Raw genomic sequence first — 18,420 nt, 5'->3', positions numbered from 1 at the left:
TAACTAATCATTTCCCAGATGGGGTGCTCTGATGAATCTGCTCTCACATTTTTTAATGTCACAGACTTGTTTTTTCATCATGTGTTCTTTGTTTAGAACATTTTCAGTTGATTTAGTTTATTAATGAATACACACATTTTTTTGGACACATATTCAGTGCCTAAATATACTTTGATTTTTTTTATATAGCTTAAAACAACAATCTGAGAGTCATTTTAATTATGCTCTGTTAAACTGGGATGGGAGTTTGTTCCTGCTGATTTTATTTGTTGTGGCTGGTACCTTCTCCCACACTTTCCTTATTATCCTGCCCCTGGCCTCCCAGTGGTTCTGAGGATTTCCTCTGTGTAGTGTTGACTGTAGCTGTGGGTGGCAGAGTCAGTGCTGTGCAGTGGTACCTTTTTGCAGAAGGTACAATTGCCTTGCTGGGGTTACACAGGGCAAGGGATGATCCCAGTCTGGTCCCTATAAACCAACTCTTGATGCTGAGTGTTCTGCACTTGAGGAGAAGAGAGGGGAGCCATATATCATCACAGACTTCTTAAGATTCTCCTTTGCCAGGAGGCCATTAATCAATAGCAGAATGTAACTGTGAAGCTTTTTTAGAAGTGTTTTTGTATTTTTCCCCTTATTTGCTTGAATCTGAGAGATACCCAGGTGCTACACAGTAGGCTGCATAGCTGGATCAGTATTGTCAAGGAGGGTGGATACCATTATGTATCTGTATATCCCAGCATAGTAGTTGGTATTTCCAGTCTTTACAGAACCAAACCTTGTCATTTGACTACTAATTCAGTAGATATTCCAGCTCTTTATAATTTTTTACTGCATTTACCTCATAGTGGTGTCCTGGAGAGCCCTAAGACCTTGTGAAAGACAAGGGTAAGGTGTGATAGCAGATGGCTTCTCAGAAAACATCTCTTCTGATTTGCTTTAAAATGTTAAAATAATCCTAGCAGCTCTGTGGCACAAAAAGCACGAGATGGCTGTATAAAGGGATGTCTCCTGAAGTGGAACCAAGGCAGTTTGAGCCTGTTCACGCTGTGCTAGTCACTTGCCATGGATAAATGAGGCTGGTGTGAATGACTGCTCTAGGCTGATTCCTTGTGGGGCATTATCTGTCCTGTAGGGCTGTCAGAGCGTGTGGATAAATAATCAATGCTATAGAAAATTATCTGGAAGACTGATTTTAACTTTAGTACTCTGTCTCTGAGAAGCCCAAGAATTGATTTGAGAATACATAGATGTAATTTTCCTTTCTATAGCTGAAAAGGAACTACTGACTGAGAAGGAAATAGAAGGACAGGTCAGTATTCTCTTGAGCAGTAATGAAGTTCATGCACATGAAAACAGATGCCAGCACATACACTGTTGCATTGCTTTCTCTGAACTAATGGGGATCTCTTCCCTAAGAGAGGGTAAGGCTTTCACCAGTAGCTGTTTTTTTCCTCTTAAATTAAAATCACCAGATACAGAGAAAGAGAAGGCCAGAGTGTCTGGCAACAAAATTAGCTAACTATTGACCTTGAAGAGGGTAACAGCTTCCCCCCAGCCTCAGCTGTGGCGACAAGCTGTTGGTGGCATGCTCTTTCAGCTGTATTAATTGAAATGGGCAGTTAACAAGATCTAGTTCTCAGGGAGGTAATTTCCATTGTCTTTACTGGGAGTTGGGTGGGGATGTCTGTCTTGAGGTAGAAAAGTTGTTTGTCATTGCAGGATATTGTGGCTACCATGATAACAGAGCAGCAGCACAATTTGAAAGGCACTCCCTAAAAGCTGTGTGACATCACTGATACAGAAACTTAGTGAGCAGTTTGCCTCTACTGGTGTTCACAGGCTCTTACTTATTTCTGTGTTAGTAAACTGCTTATCAAAATTAATTAAAAAATAGTTGTGAATATCCATAAGTTTTCATAATGCAATGAGCTGTGAACTGGGATTAATTATATGGATGACATTTAACTGGGGCAAAATTCTGCATGAGTCTTTGAGAAGACAGCAGCAAGTTGTTGCCTAAGGATGAAGAGGAGAAGATGGCAGGGGTCTGGGGGCTACAGACCACTGTAGTTACTTCCCACCTCCAAACTTTTATACTTCTGCTGAGAACTAAAGGTGAGATAAGGTTGCTGCCTGTGCTGGCCTCAGGCTGAGTAAAATATTTCTGGTGCCATAAGGTAAACCTTGCACTTGGTGGGTGCTTCCTGTGTCCTGTCAGGAGCAATATAATGCAGTAGTGTGCTGCAGAGCTTGCTGAGATCTCCCTGCAAAGCTGCTTAGTGAGTGCAGTGCTTGCACCAGAGGAAATTCCTCCTGGGAAGCACTTAGGGTTTTAGACCCTCTTTAGGCTCTTTTAATGCTTACCTAATGAGAGTAGAAAGGAACAAGCAGGAGGATCTTATCTCTCATGTATAAGATGAGCACTGGGAATGTGCTTTGGCAGACTGCCCATGGATGTGTAAGAGATGTTCTTTGTTTGTCCTCTAGCCCAGTGGAGGATCCTCTCCAGCAGTTCCAGAGCCTCCACATGGCCCTCTCTGCCCATGTGATGCTGTCCCTTTGCATGTGTGGGGTGGTGTAGGCTGGTAGGAAGTCAGTGATCTCCTGTATCTCCATGATCAGGAGAGGTGTCAAATCTGTACTTCTCAACACAAAAGCAACTCTTCCACTGCCTGAGCGTGAGTTAATCAATGATACAGTTTTGAGAAAGCAAAACTCCAATGGTGGCAATATCTGCAGAGGGCTTTTTCCACAGCATGGGAAGGAAAGTGAAGTTTCACAAGTCAGGCTTTGGGTGAGAGAGGTTTTGCTTGAAACAAACAAGTTGTTTCTCTGTTTTGTTCAAAGTGGAGCATGAAAAGCAATTGTATTACCCACTTAATGTTATTTTGCTGTGAAAGAAAAGCTTGTATTGAAGTGATTGGTCTTGAAAGGCTGGGATTTGTAAAGTAATTACAGTTGGATTTTGGTTGTTTTAAACAGATCAGCTGTTAAGGACAGCAAGTCAGCACTCGGACAGCAGTGGCTTCGCTGAGGACTCTACAGATTGTTCTCCATTCAATCAGCTTCAGGTAAGGTTCTCATCCTGTGGCTGAAATACTCCTGATTAGTGTGAAACAGTAGGGAAGAGTAAGAGGAATGTTGATGTTTGACTGCTACTGTGACCGTCAGTGTAGGTCCTATAAAATCATAATTTTCAGAGTTTGACCTGCTGAGTCCTTTACAGAACTGAGTTCAAATCTTAAAGCATTTCTGGTAGGTTAATCTGGTTATACTTGGGAGTGGAATAAGCTCTAAATTCACTATGCTGTGATTGCTGTTTCTGGTGTATCTTTTCTCACTGCCTGGTAGTTGATTCCTCTCAGTAATGGGTATAGATTAAGGTCTTGAAAAATTATAGCTATTCTGCTGATTGTTTCATTTTTTAAATCATTTTTGCCTTCCCACTGTCCTTGTTCTTTTCTCCCCTGCCCTCTGCATATTTTTCTTTTTTTTCTTTTTTTTTTTTTTTTATTTACAACTGACAGAAAGTTGAAAACAATTTCACACTAGCTTTATTGTGAAGATAGACTAATTTTAGTTGATCATGACCTTCCATGCTCTTTCTTATTCCAGTTTGTTTGATCTTGGTCCCAGAAATTGTTGTGATGCTGACCAGAGACCTCATGTCTTATGGAAAGCTTCCAGCCAGGTCTTTAGGTGTCTGCTCAATACACATGCTTACACAGCTTGTGTTTTGGTATTTTGGAGAGCTGTTCTCCTAAAACATTCACACAATAATAGCTATGATTTGATTGGCCTGTCAGAGAAAAGTTTCTAGTCAGATCCTGTTCTCAGGTCAGCTGTTCCTGGGACCTAGACCACAGCCCTAAGGAATAGGGGGGATTCTGGTACCTCCAGCGATTTTATTTCTGTAGCTTGTATCTGCTGAACTGTTTCTTATGCTACCATTTGTTTCTGCCTTGTGGCACACCAAGCATTTTAAAAGCTATTGGACAGTTACTAGGAAGAGTTTTTTCACCCTTTACATCCATCAGTGTTGCTTTTTCATTTTAGTACTGGAATTCTGGGTCTTCTAATTTTGTAATTCTTCAACTAAGTACCAGAATAAAAGCCAAGACAGTGTTAGGCTTTGTCTCCCTTAAACATCAACTTAATGCTTTCCAAGAGCAAGAAAAGAAATAAAAATGAATAAAGGGAAAAATGATCCTGAGTCCCTGCAAAAAGCATACTCTACAGAGCTGTGAATGCACTGAAGTTCAATTTAGAAGGTGTCTTGGAGGAGAGCTGTTCACTCCTGATCTTTATATTTGTTTTAACCTGATTAAGAGCCCACTAAAAGTATGTTTCAACTAAGTACCCCTTCCCTGGAATATTGCTGGAGTTTATCTGTGTTGGCTGTAAAGGGAAGGGATTTTTCTGTTATGCTGTTTTGAAAAGGTGCATTGAGACTGCACAAGGTTTGTGCCATGGAGTTGCTAGGCTCTCCTTTGCCACCTTCACTGCTTCATTCAGACCAAATGCTGAGCTGAATTCAGAAAATAGGGGTGAATGATGCAGCTAGGGGAAATAAGAACTTGGCAGTTAGTGAAGAGAGCCTGTGAAAAGAAGGGAATTCTGAGGAGTATATATTATTTCTTTAAAGTATGGTAATTTAGTGCCATCTACTGTTAAATTATTGACTGTAGCACCCATAGCCTTCCTCTGGAAAGGAGTTTTCAGGAGAGACCTGAAAATTTGAACCATATTGCCTTTCATCTCTGACTTCTAAACTTTCTGAGGGAGATTTTGACATTGAGGTAGGGTATTCTGCAAGGGGGTTTCATATTACCAAAGAAGCCAGAATTCTCCATCCAAGTTCTTATGCCTTACTCATAATTGAACAATGTGATGGAGGATTAGGACACACCGGATGTGCTCTTCAACTGAGATTAACATCCTAATGTGATAATCTCAGTCTTCAACAATTCTTTAATTAAGGAGGCTGAGTTTATGGAATGGTTTTACCATTCTTAGTGTTGTCCTGGAACACAGTTTCACCACAGTCTGCAGTTCTCCTCACTTCTCTGTATGCATTTCCTAATGCTACCATTCATTTCAGTGTTGTGAACCTTTATAAATGGGAAATGCTTTGTACCATGACCCAGCTATCTGCTTGTCACACTTCCTAAAATACTGGCATTGTATTCTTCTTGCTACTCTTTTGCCACTTCTATTCTTACAATATTGAATTTATTGTCAAATCAAAGGGAGGTGTGAAGAATTTTCTCTTTAGAAAAATAAAAACCTCCTTTCGGTGCCATACTTCAGTGTACTCCTATTGTATCTGATACCATGGTTTCTTGTTCTCCTTCACTGTTTTTCTTGCAAACTAAGTGCATTATTCTTTCTGCTCCCCACCCAATACCCAATGAAGGTGTTCTTGGACTCTTGGCCTGACTCCTGAGAAGGCAGTAGCTGAGTTCACTCCTTTGCTATCTCATGTGTTTCCTAGGTTCAGGAGTCTTTGCAGGGCATGGGAAGCAGTGCTGACAGCTGTGACAGTGAAACAACTGTGACATCGCATAGCGAGGAGCAGAAGACACCAGTAGCCAAGGAACTGCCCTGTTTTGATAAGTTTGAGGAGGAGGAGGAAGATGATGAGGAGGAAGATTATGATGATGATGAAGAGGATATTATGTCTCAAGTAGAGAGACGAAAGGTAGGGGCATCTTCTGATAGCAGAAGGAGTGAAGACAGAAAATTCAGTGACTGTAAAACTGAACAAAATCAAGGACAAGAAAGCAAGTCATCTCATGTATCAGAGACAGTCCAAGGAGAGGTCAGCTCTAAAGAGGAAGATATTTCCAGTGAGCAAAAAGAACCAGACCTGCTGGAGGAAGGCAGTGTATTTGAGTTTCCTCAGTATCACACACACCATATCCTCAGGTCGATGCAGTCTCTGGAAGGTGATGGTTCCTCCACATCATCTGTGGACAGAGTTCAGGTTGCCTTGCAAAGAGCTGAGCTGAGGATCATCAACTCACCCGACTCTAAGGCCAGGTGCACTCTGCTGAAGTCGAAAGATCTTCTGAGGAAGCAGAGGCTGTGGTTTGCTGAACCGGGCTTTCCTCTGAGGAGGTCTCAGTCTCTCCCCACTGCATTGCTGAATCCAGTGAAAGTGGTGTCCTCTATGAACGTTCAGTTAACTCCAGGAAAAGAGACACTCTGCAGTCCTCCTTCTTTCACCTACAAGTACACACAAGTGGAGGAGGACAAGAAAGCAGCATCTGAGGATGACAGAAGTGAGGATGAGGCAGCCTCCAGCCATCCTGTGTGCAAATCTACACTGTTCATTGCACCTTCGTCCTCCAAGAAAGAGGTGCCTCAGGCTGGGCCCAGCAGGCTGCCTGAGGAGCTCAGTCCCACCAGGGTACAGAGCTGCCCCCTGCACACGCCAGCAGCCATGTCCCAGTCCACGTGCTCCCTGCATTCCCTCCCCACAGAGTGGCAGGACAGGCCGCTGTGCGAGCACATGAGGACGCTCAGCAGCCACAGTGTCCCAAGCATCTCTGGCTCTTCCTTCAGTGCCATGCTTTCCCCCTTCAGCTGTCCCTTCTTTCCAAGGCATGGAGTTCCCCATCGTCCTCTTGCCATGAACCCACCCTCCACTGTGGAGATGCAGCTACGCAGGGTCCTGCATGACATCAGAAACTCTCTGCAGAACCTCTCGCAGGTAAGAGGAGGCCAAGTTTTGCCCCTGGACAAAGGGGGTCCATATTTTATCCTTACCAAACCAAGGTGATAACCTGAATATTCATTTGTGTAGTTCAACAGATCAGAGGAAAAAAAGATATTTTGTTCAAGCCTGATTTGCTACTGTTTTAGGAGCTTCCATTTAAAGAGGCAAGTTTAAAGTGTTCAAAGGTGGGAGTTTTAGGTTAGATATTAGGAAAAAAAATTTCACTTAGAGGGTCTTTGGGCACTAGAACAGGCTCCCCGGGGAAGTCACAGCACCAAGCCTAATGAAGTTCAAGAAGCATTTGGACAATGCTCTCAGGGACAGGGTGTGACTCTTGGAGTTGTCCTGTGTGGAGCCAGGAGTTGGACTTTGGTGACCCTTGTGGGTCCCTTCCAAGTCAATATATTCTATTATTCTATGAGCATCTTTTCAGTGCTCCATTTTTTTTGCATTTAGTGTTTTCTTGTTGTGGTTGACCCAGACTGATTTTTTTCTTTTTCCAGTATTTTTTATTTTTTAGCTTTTATGGATGTTCTTGGATGGGAGGAACAGTGTACTCTTTATCAGCTATTTTTTTTAATTTTAAGATGAGAATCATTAGCTTTAGATTTTAAATTGCATATTTATAGAATCACAAAATGGTCTGGTCAATCCTTTGATTTGTCTTCTCTTTGACATACTTCCTATTCAGCTGTTAAAAATGTATCTTTTTCTTTACAAGTCGTAAAGCTGCAATAATGATGTCAGTGATTGATCTCTGTGTCTTTCTGTGCTGTTTCATGCCAATCTTTTTCATTTACAACTCTGAAGCTAGCCAACATATTCTTGATACCATCAGTCTTTTATTAAGAATGGATTTTGTCAGAGCATGTGAAATTTTGTCCATCTCATCACTCAGAGACAAAATGCTTGAGAATGCAAGCACGTAAATTTTACCAATTTGTGCCGCACCTTCTGCTCCTCCTCTCCTGATGGCCAGCTGTTCCTCCTCTGCCATCCTGGTTCTGCTGTTTTTTAGGTAGGGATCCAACTTAGGATCCTGCAAGCTCCTGCAGGAGGCTGTGTGGGCAAAGCAGTTACAGATTCTGCTCATTAATGTATGAATATGTGAGCACTATTCCATTGTGTACCTAAAATTTCAGTGCATTTAACCCAAGAGCAAACATGCACCTGGCTGCACCGTATTGCAGGTGGGAGGCTGTAATGGGCTTTTTTGGGCCCCAGGTATTTTATTCACTTTTTCACTTGTCAGCAGTTAGAGGTGAGTCCAGCCCTGCTTTGGTTCATCAGCTGACCCTTCTTCTCAGAGCAAGATTTGGTACTGTGACCAGCTCTGCAGCAGAAATCTGTGGTCTCCTGTGTTTTAAGTCAACCATTGCTCAAGGTGGTGCTCATAGTGTGCCTGGGAGAAGTGCTTGCAGAATTTAACCTTCTCTAGAGAATTCTTTCGTGTACCAGTTGCAGCCTTGATCTGTGCTCAGTACTTACCATGCTAACTAAACCTGCTGGAAAAGGAACCTCTGTATTACGCTCAGAACTCAAGCTGGTTCAGTCAAAAAAGAATAGGGCATTGGTGGGGATAATAACATTAACCCACTTGTTCTTCTTCCAGCATATTTTGTCTAAACTAGTTTCACTTGGGGGGCTTGGTCCTTCTCACAGCAGAGATTGGAATGAAAATGCATTCCCTGATTTTTCCTACAGTAGAGATCAGGTTTGGCACGTAGCACACTCAATGGATAAAGAAAAAGTTGAGATGTTTAAATATATGGTTCTGATTTTAAGAAGGAATAAGGATGAGTAGATAAGTTGCTGATAGAACAGGGAACAGAGAAAGCTGGCAGAGGAAAAATAAACCTTGATGTGATCATGTTGGAGCAAAACTTCTCTATATGAATGAACATGCTTCAGATTTTCCATGGCATATCAATAGTCCTTTGAATTCTTTCAAAATTATATTGGACAAGCTGTCTTTTTCATGTTTGAGAAGGTAAACATTTTTGCTATTTCCACTGTTCTTTGTTGTGCTATGACTGTACATGTAACAAGCCCCTGGATTTTATCTGTTTGTTCCATGTGTTGTTGCAACATGCAAATAGAAACTCTTCAGCAATCTTGTTTTCATGAGAGGTTATTGGCAAGCTGGGGTCTTTGGATATAGGCAACATAGTAAGATTAAAAACCAAAATGAACAAAAATTCCCCAAACTAAGAACTGAAGAAAATCCCTTGACAAATTTGATTATAATCATGATTTCAAAATGGGACACAGTTTAATTGGCTCAGTTCTGGTTTTGGAATTGTTATTTTTTATCGTTAGCTACTACTACTAAATTTTCAAACATAAAATACTTTATGCAGAAAAAGTTAGTGTTTATTTCTACTCACTGTGTCAGACAGGATTAATTTGGTTTAGTAGCAGCACACTTGCATTGCTGAGCTTTGGTGCACGTGTCAGTTAAGAAGTGGTGCTGCCATTTTGCAAGGTTGCCTATTGGTGACAATATTTCCATGGGTTGCAGAAGTGTCAATGCCAGAAAGGTTGCATTTTAGCAGTGGCTGCTTTTGGAGTGTCTGTGTGTTCGAGGGGATGCCTTTCCCATTTAAATTGTTTGTTTCTTTGCCCTAGTACCCAGTGATGAGGGGTCAGGATCTTTCAGCTGCCACTGGTTACACTACTCAGAGATCATCCATTCTACCTCTCTATGAAGTAAGTGACCCTGTTTATGGAGTGGTACTGAGACAAAACAAAGTATGAAGAAACATCCTAAATGTGTCACAGATTGTGCTAACTTTGGGCAATTCCTTATCTTTGTTCTTAAGAGAGAGCTTCTTGCAAATAATGTTAAAAAGGAAATAATCTAAATACATTTTCATGTGTTTGCTTGTGTGATACAGCTGAAAATGCTGTTTTCTTGAGTCATGGTGAAGGTACAACATGCAGCTTCCTTCATATGCTGAAGTTGTTCTGAGCAGATGTGTTACAAGATCCAGACTTACTTTAATTAATTTTCCCATGTAATTCATTATTATATTTTTATTTCTCCAGAATACTTTCCAGGAGCTACAAGTGGTGAGGAGAAATCTAAATTTATTCAGAACCCAAATGATGGATTTGGAATTGACTATGTTGCGTCAACAGACCACAGTTTATCAGCACATGACAGAGGAGGAAAGGTAAAATGATCTTTCTTAAAAAACAAAAAAAGAGAAAATACCCTGGCATATCAGAAAATATGTTACTTCCCTCAAAGTCACCAAGAAATCTATTTGTTTCAATTTAAACAGGGTTGGAGATGAGTTTTTGCCAAAATCTTATTTACTCTTTTTTTTAATGCATCATCATTCTAGAGTTCTTTTACCCTTTGTTTCTTCCAATCCCTGTTTCTCACAAATTTTTTTTTTTTCCGCATCCTTTCTCCAATGTGATTCTACAGCTGCAGATTTTAAGTGCTGTTATCATAGGATATTTGAACATAGGATGTTGCAGGGGAAAAAGTCTTAAAGATTTGGATTTAGATCACTCCCATCTTAGTAGATGTAAATAAAGAATGAGCACTGTAGCATTCAGATGCTTTTCCAACTTTCAGTGGCTACTCAGCAGGCTACAGATGGCATTTGTGTTCTGGCTCCATGTGGTTGTGCTCACCAGGAGCTGCAGATCTGGAACAATTTTTAAAACTGATTATATATTTAGTTTGGTTGAATCAGCTCTTGGCCTATCACTTTAAAAGTAAACATGTTTGAAATCAGTTGGCTGCCTTAGTCAGTGACTTCCTGGCCAAAATGTAGCCGTGAGTGCTGGGGAATCTGTAACCACACCGGAGTAACATGCAATTACTGCATTACTCTGTGGTGCTTGTTCTTATCAGTTTTAAATTGCATTTGATTCGATATATGTAGAAATACTGATTTCATATGCATTTAAAGCTGAAATTTTTGGAGAATATTGTGGTACACTGTGTTGTTTATTCTATGGACTGACACGCATTTTCTATAAATAGAAAAAGACTTCCATGCCACGTAGGCATTCAGCTAACTTTTCTGTGTTCTGCTTTGAGTTCCCTTGTATGAAGTCCTTTCCTTGTGGCACCTCTTTGCAGCTGGGTGCAGTGAATGCTTTTGTTCTTTTTGTGATGGCCTTGCCATAGATTTGAAGCTGATCAGCTGCAGAGCCTGAGGAAGTCTGTCCGCATGGAACTGCAGGAGTTGGAGATGCAGTTGGAAGATCGTCTGCTTGCCTTGGAAGACCAGCTCAGAAGTCTGCACATGTCTTCACCTTACAGACCTCAGACACACATGGTGAGGATTAGTTATCTAACAGCATTATGTGTTTTCTCAATGTAATGTTCATCACAGAATTGTAGAATAGTTGGGGTTGCAAGGGACCTGTAAAGATTCTATTTTCAGTCAGTATTTCATCTTGGGGAAAAGGTGTGGCACTTTCTTGGTGTTAATGCATATCAATACATGGTGGGATTTTAGGGCTGAGAAAAGCAGACCTCTTCTGTCAGTGCTTTCTTCCTTTTTCTCTTCATCATCCTGAGTTTTCACAGTTTTGGTAGCTAGGGCTCATGTCTAAAATCCTTGGAGACTGGTGATGGGCATTCTGGAGTTCTCCTACACTAATTTTCTAGAGAGATGAGACATTCACAGTGTTTCTTCCCTAAGAAACAGAGTGTGCTTTCGCTCTAGTTCTGCCAATCCATGGGGGGGAAAAAACTAAACACATCCCCCCCCACCCCCCCAAAAAAAAAAAAAGAAACAACCAAAATATCCCCCCAAACAAATGGGGAAAATCCCATTGTCATGAGTTTTTTCTTCTGTTGCCTTTTGAAGCTCCTTTGGATGACACATGGCTCCCTGACAAACAGTGGGGGAAGCTCTGCTCCCACAAACACTCCCCAAAAGCACAAGGAGGAGGATAAAAGGCATTTGTCTGTGTTTGCTGGTGGCATGGCAATATACTTTCTCTTATTTTTCCCTCTGTGGAAGACCGTTCCTCTCTTTTGCTGCTGCAGTTCTGTCCTCAGCCAAACAAAAGAAGCACAGACAAAATGTATCATATGTTCTTCCTGGGTTTCATTTCTCTTTTTTAGCCAATCCTCTTGTGTGGAGGCAGCACAGGCACAGGCCACATCTTCCAGTTCAGTATTTTGTCATGCGGAAAAAAATTGAAACCCAAGAACAGGCAAATGCGGTATTATTGTGATCTCAAGCCAAACTTGCATTCTTTGAACCATATAAATATTTTTTATTTGTAAATCCTTTTATAGAAGAGGGCCAGCTTTAAAAATGACTGAAATAAACTTTCTTCAACCAGCTTCGCTTCCTGTTTCCAACTTTCTGGATTTACAGAAAGTTGTCTAAGATGCAGTATGTTTATATCTAGCTTCTGAGAGCTCTAAAAAAGTTCTAAGTGCATTAACTTGACTTAATTTTTCAGGGTATGTATGGAAGCAGAAGTGCTGATAATCTGTCGTGTCCTTCTCCATTGAACGTCATTGAACCAGTAAGTAATGGTTGTGTACTCTGTGTTTTACTGATGAAAATAACCAGGAAGGCTTTATTTTAAAATAGGTTGCAGGAGATTAATTTGACACATAATTTTAGAAATACTTTACTCCCTTAAATAGCTTTGTTGAAAGCTGCAATTTTCCTTAAGCAGATTTAACTATAGCTGTAAGTGGCTGTAGAGTCTTGTTAGCTTTTAAGAAGAATATGTAGAAGTGGGATGTTTTGTCATTTAGTTGATACAAATGATGGTACTAACTCATGAATTTTCTAGGGAAAATTATTTTTTATTTTTCTGAGCATTTTCTACTACTGAAAATAAGTAGTTCAAAAACTGCAGAAAGGAAAGAACAAAAAAAAAATCAAAGCCCTTACGTGTGTCTCTATCACTGGCTCTGGCAAGATGTATCCATATTGCAAAAGTCAGTGGCTTGGGGAAGAGCCACAATTTTTATTTATGTTGGCTTTAAAAAGGCACATTCCTTTTCATGATCCTCCTTGTTGCAGTCATAAAGGCAAAGGATATATTTATTTTGTATATTTGTTACATGGAGAGAATGAGTAAGTGATAAAATAAATAGCAAGAAAACAGTTTTGTCTGTATGTGACTTTTCTGTGTGCTTATTTGGGACTGTTTCTTTTCTGAATCCTTAGGTCTCTGAGCTTATTCGAGAGCAGTCATTTCTGAAGTCTGAACTGGGCTTAGGACTAGGAGAGCTTGGACTAGAAACTCTCCCAGCAGAGGGTGCAGAGTCAGTATTCTCCCATGGAAACTCGGATTCCTCTTCAGTGTGCTCTGGTCACACGGGTAGAAAAGCCAAGAGTCAAAGCAAGAAGTTGTACCGAGCCTCTGTTGCCTTAACACCAACTCCCCCGGTGAGAGCAGGCACTGGACAGCCGGTGGAAAGCTCTGAGGAGTTTGCAGACTCCAGGCCAGAGGTGGAGCACAAACTTGAAAAAGTCCCTCTCATGCCTTCAGTTGATGAAATCCACAAAGCAGTGGAGCAGGAGGAGCTGCAACAAGTCATACGGGAGGTGAGGAAGGAGAGGCTGAGATCTGGGATGTTTGAACTGAGTTTTCTGAAAGCTAAAGGCAAGGCTGGCTGTAACTCCTGTCCACAGAGGTTTTCTCTTCCCTCTCCAGCCATAATGTTCCTGTGCTGTGTCTGAAAGCTCAGAACATGTCACTAGGTGTTGGAGCCACAGCTGTGTCTATGTGCAAAGCAGTGGATGTTTTTTTCAGTGGTAGTGGTTAGCATGTCAATTAATGGCAAAGTCTGGCTGGGAAAGAACTTGCTATCTCTACTGCTTGGTTAAGCAGTATTTCAGATTTCCAACTGAAAATTTCTGTCATGTTTGCTTGCTAAAATGCCAAACTGGAGTTCATTTGAGTGGTGAAATAATGTTTCTGAAACAATGCTGTAGTAAATGTTAAGCATATTTTCCCAGTCCTTCTACCCCAACCACTAAGGACTATAGGAATGTGAGTGAAACAAGTTGGAAACAGGTGGGAAGTTATTTCAGAGTTTAAGAGTGATCTTGGATCAATCCTATTGGACTAGTTTTATTGGCAGACAATGAAAGTGAGGAGTGCTTGGTTATTTTTCCTGTGGGCCAGGTTAAGAAACATGACTAAAACTATGTGTTTTGTTAGTGGCATGACAGAAAAAAAATGGGGAAAGGAAGCCAAAGAAACTACTTGTGCCTGTGAAAAAGTGGAGCGAACTTTGCTCTGAATGCAGAAATGGGAATTGAAAACTTGGGGATTTTATTCCCTCTTCACAAGAGGGGCACCACTTAGGCTTCAGCCAAGGGTCATTGGACCCTTAGCCTTTGGCTTGGCCCTTGGAGCTTTTGTAGGGCTCTGCCACAGGCCATGATACTAGGTAAGATGTCGTGCTTAGAAATGTCCAACAGGCCAGGCTGTAATGCCATGGTACCTTCCAGTCTGCTTGTGTTGAGGCTGTGGGTAGTTGGAACCAGCTTTGCCTAAGCTTTGTCTTTGAAACAGATGAGATGCAGGCCACTGATCAGAAGACTTTGCACATTAGATATTTAGCACACCTTGCACTGTGCTGGTTTTTCTACAGTGAAGTCAGGATGTGGCTTTTGTATCCAGGCTGTCTGTAAAAATCCATGTCAGGGCAGTGGTGTCATGCTGGAGGGTTGCTAAGCAAGAAACTGAGATAGGGAGGAGAGCTGTAATTCAAAAGTACTGCAAAAGCAGCAGGGGGGGCAAAAGTGAGCTAGAGTCAAAGGACAGAATTATTTCAGTCAATATTTTTTCTGAGGTTAGTCTCTGTGAAAGTTCCTCTTTAGCTTCATTAGTTGATAGCAAATAAAGATATGTACTCTTTGCACAGAGATTATTTGGTTTGTGTGGCACTGAGGACATTGTAATGCTGAAGGAATCCACTCTGAACTGAGAGGCTACTATTCAAAGATGAGTAGTCAGCAAACAACTGAGCTTGACTCACTTTATGAATATTTGAGCATACAGAGAGATTGTCCCTCAGTTTAACTTCTTTGGCCGTGGGTTCTGGATCAACTCAAGATTCTCAGCACAAGAAGTTTTGCAGGTCAGAGTGGAGATACATTGGCTCAAAGCACCTGGTAGATTTTGTAGAGACAGAACATGCTATCAAACACATATCAGGAAAACCTTTATTATTTCATAAGATTAAAAAAGAACATTAATTGAAATAATGCCTTGTGTAAATAGCCCTGTTGTTCGCAAAGGAACTCTAGTTTCATTGTCAAAAGAAAAATCTGGTAGGATGAATTCTTGATGCATGCACTCACAAATATTAAACCCTTGCTTAGTCCTCCCATTCTCTGTAGCTGTGTGCTCTTGTGTTGGGAGAGAGAAGCCAGGCAGTGGGTGTGATATGCCTGGGTGGGCTGTAATGCACGTGAACTTTGACCTGAAAGTATTTTTTCAGTGAAAAAACCCATGGTGTTAACTTTTGGTATTAATGGACTAACTCCCATGGAAAAACATTCAGCAACATGAAGTGTTAAAATAGCAAACAGTAGCTCTCTTGATGAAATGTAGCCTGATCTTCACAGGCTTATCACATGAAGTGCTTACTGCTTGACTTGTGTAAGTCACAGTGTCACTAGAAGGGTCACCAGGCCCTCTCACTCTGCTCTTCTCCAGTTTAAAAGATGTGCTAGTTTAAAGATCTTTCTGCTTAAGAGCAATGGAAGTTTTGATTTTGCTAACAGTTCTTCATTATAAATATCATTTAATGAAGTTATACTTTAAGGAAATGTATGATTTTCCTGTCAAAATTTGCTTTAAGAGGCTGTAATGAGTCTTAGTGGGACAGAGATGTTCTGGCAGAGAATCACTCCTTTTCCATTTTCCATTCAAATCCATGTTAGCTCAATATCCCTCAAAATGTACGTAGGTTGTTCACATGTGCAGGTGTTGTGCTCCTCATCTTACTGTTTTGAGCATAAAATCTCACCAGCTGCTCCAATGAAAAAGTGGCACGGGAAGAAAATAGAGAAGGAAGCAATTCTTTTATTATTATTGGAAATGTACTTCAAGATCAGAAGTATAAGCATGATGAGAAGCCACATTCCCATTTTTCATTAGGAGGTGAAGCACACCAATCTCCAGACTTGCCACAGTGGAACACTTCACTCTCCATCAGTTCTTTATTTAGTAGCTACATAATATTGCAGTAATAGTACTTATTTTCTAGGAAGAAAAGTCATTGGTTTACTGCTGTGAAAAATGAGTGTAATACTGTGTTTTCAATGCAATATTGAGTATTGGTGTTGTATCAGCATAGTAAATGTAGCATTGATGAAGTAGTTATCTCATTTTTCAAATGATGAATTTTTCATTCACTTGCTAAAAATAATTGATGGAGCATTCATTGACTGCTTTTCTGTCTTTTGTACAGAGAAAGCCTTGGCAGCAGGCTGTGCCCTCTGCAGAACAAATAGAAGGTGCACCTTGCCCTAAATCATTTATAATGAAAAAGGCAAATATTGGCCATTGGTCACGACACACGCGTGGTACTGAGTCACTGCAGGAGTCAGTGCTCACTCACCATGCTGGAGTGACCTTGCTGGGTCTGGAGGGGGAGGAAGCACAGGCTGTGAAACAAGGCACTGGAGGGTGGCCTTGTTGTCATCCAGACAGGAAGGTGAGAAGCAGAGGGCTCAAATAATCAAGGTCAAGCCAGAAGCTGTTGGAAGAGCTGAGAATAGAACAGGAGCTGCTTTGCTTCCAGTCTCTAATTTGTTACAAGACTGTCTGTCATACTAAATCGTTTACTTGCTAATTTGGGAAGCTTTTATGAGCTTTGTTTTTGGGCAAGTGAGGTTTATTTTTGTCTATCTGTTGAGAGGAGGGTACCAAGTGATTGTTTTGTAGCATACTCACAGACCCACCCCATGAGATACTGATGAAGAAAGGTGGAGAGCACTGGGGGCTCTCTTATGCCTGCTGGACAGCTGGAGTGCTGTGTGCAGGTTTCCCTGTGCCTACATTTCTAAATCCCAAAGCCCTTTACTATGCTGACAGCGATTCTAAAGCTTTGTACATCAGTGTGAGCATCAGTATAGGTATCCTTTGGGTTTTCAGGTATTGATGAAACAGGCCCTATTACACAGTGGCCTTTCTTCTGTCTGGTAATCAGCAAACTACCCAACTGGAAACCTGTTGCCCAATAATGTTACAGTCTCTGAATTTCTGCTTGATGCAAAGTAGTAATGAAGCGAGGAACTTTGCCACTAATGGTTTAGGGATTGAATTGCCTGCCAAAGAGGACAAGGGATAAATAACCTGCTGCTAATGCTGCTGCCACCCTTCTGACGTTGTTGCTTAATCCTTTTGACGCACCAGGAAGAGGGGAGACTAACATGAAAAAGAAAAATGTATTGCTTAACTGGGATGCTGAGTGCTTCTGTGTGTGACCCTGGGCCAGGCTCTGGCTCTAAGCTCCCTGCACCTTCTCCCAGTTGCCCTCCTCTGTCCTTGGAATTGCATCTGACTTGCCCTCCTGAAGACCATCCCAAAAATAAGTTGGTGCCAAAGATTTCTTGTACCTGCAAGAGGCCCATATTGTTTTTCTTTGTGATGCCCTGCTCCTTTGCAGCATAATATGCCCTCGTAGAACTGTGCTTTGCCTCCTTTTCTCCTTTGTTTTCTTTACTGTAGCCATCAGTGCTCTGCTCTTTTTTTTGTTGTAGCCTCAGTCACACTCAAATGACTGCTAGTAGGAAGTCCTAGGTGTGTTTCATATAAAACTTAATAGATAAATGCTTTGTCACAATCCTGTGCAAAATAGCCTTCACTGGCATTGATTAAACCCCAGTGGCCCATTGTTGATGTGAGCAACCTTTGAAATTCTCTCTTTCCTGCTGAAAGTATGCAATTAGGATTTGTCTCGTTTTTAATGGTTTGAAAACAGCAGCTTGTGTTCAAGGACTTGGACCTGTTCTGCTGTGTAATCCATTTGTGCAGGAGATCAGTCTTGCCTTCCTTTTCAAGAGAATAACAACTTGTCAAAGAGTAGTGCATTTGGGATGTTTTTGATGTATGTATCCTGAAATGTTTTTTTTTTCAGACCTTTGCATAGTTGAAATGTATTTATTTCTTAGCATAACACCAAATATGCTAAGTGTACAACAAATATATTTACCATCTGGAAATATAGAACTATTTTAGTTTTTGTTCATACAATTTGCAAGAACTTCAAAATTATTTGCAGTTATTTTTCCATTCTTCTAATGTTTTTCCATTCACTGTTTTGAAAATTGATGTTTTGGTGATGCATATTGGTAGGGTCAAACATATATGCAATTTCATTTAGTTTTATCCATTGTTTATATAAATTACTGACCTTAAAACTTTGGCTAATCCCTTTCAGATCAAGGAATCTATTGTTGGTGAAATAAGAAGAGAAATAGTAAGTGGATTGTTAGCAGCTGTATCACCCCAAAGCAGATCTGCAACTGCAAAACAAGATACACAGCCATGAAACTGGTACTACAGGTAATCTTTGGGGATCTGCAAGATCTAGGTTTTATTTTTAGTTTGATTTTGTTAAATATCACTGCTAATTTAAACCTTACTTTGTTTGCATTTTTCCCTTGAAACATAAGTGATAAAATTTTAGTTCATTAAATACAGAGGATACTGATAATCCTGGATAGATTTGGAAAATC

At 40.8% G+C, this 18,420-nt stretch overlaps 1 protein-coding gene across 2 annotated transcripts in view; it reads left to right on the top strand.

Moving 5' to 3' along the window:
• ITPRID2 (ITPR interacting domain containing 2) overlaps positions 1 to 18,420 on the top strand; it is a 39,593-nt gene that overhangs the window by 19,714 nt on the left and 1,459 nt on the right. For both annotated transcript variants that reach the window (XM_079311546.1, XM_079311547.1), the window contains 8 exons: positions 2,980 to 3,068; positions 5,492 to 6,712; positions 9,347 to 9,427; positions 9,767 to 9,894; positions 10,869 to 11,019; positions 12,164 to 12,229; positions 12,886 to 13,266; positions 18,123 to 18,247. In XM_079311546.1, coding sequence (XP_079167672.1) covers positions 2,980 to 3,068; positions 5,492 to 6,712; positions 9,347 to 9,427; positions 9,767 to 9,894; positions 10,869 to 11,019; positions 12,164 to 12,229; positions 12,886 to 13,266; positions 18,123 to 18,233 — 2,228 coding nt within the window. In that variant the 3' untranslated portion in view covers positions 18,234 to 18,247. The remainder of the gene's footprint in view (positions 1 to 2,979; positions 3,069 to 5,491; positions 6,713 to 9,346; positions 9,428 to 9,766; positions 9,895 to 10,868; positions 11,020 to 12,163; positions 12,230 to 12,885; positions 13,267 to 18,122; positions 18,248 to 18,420) is intronic.

This window comes from Erithacus rubecula, assembly GCF_903797595.1.
Source record: "Erithacus rubecula genome assembly, chromosome: 8".
NCBI lineage: Eukaryota > Metazoa > Chordata > Aves > Passeriformes > Muscicapidae > Erithacus > Erithacus rubecula.
Note: the sequence above shows the minus strand (reverse complement) of the source record. Positions and strands in the feature narration are given on the sequence as shown.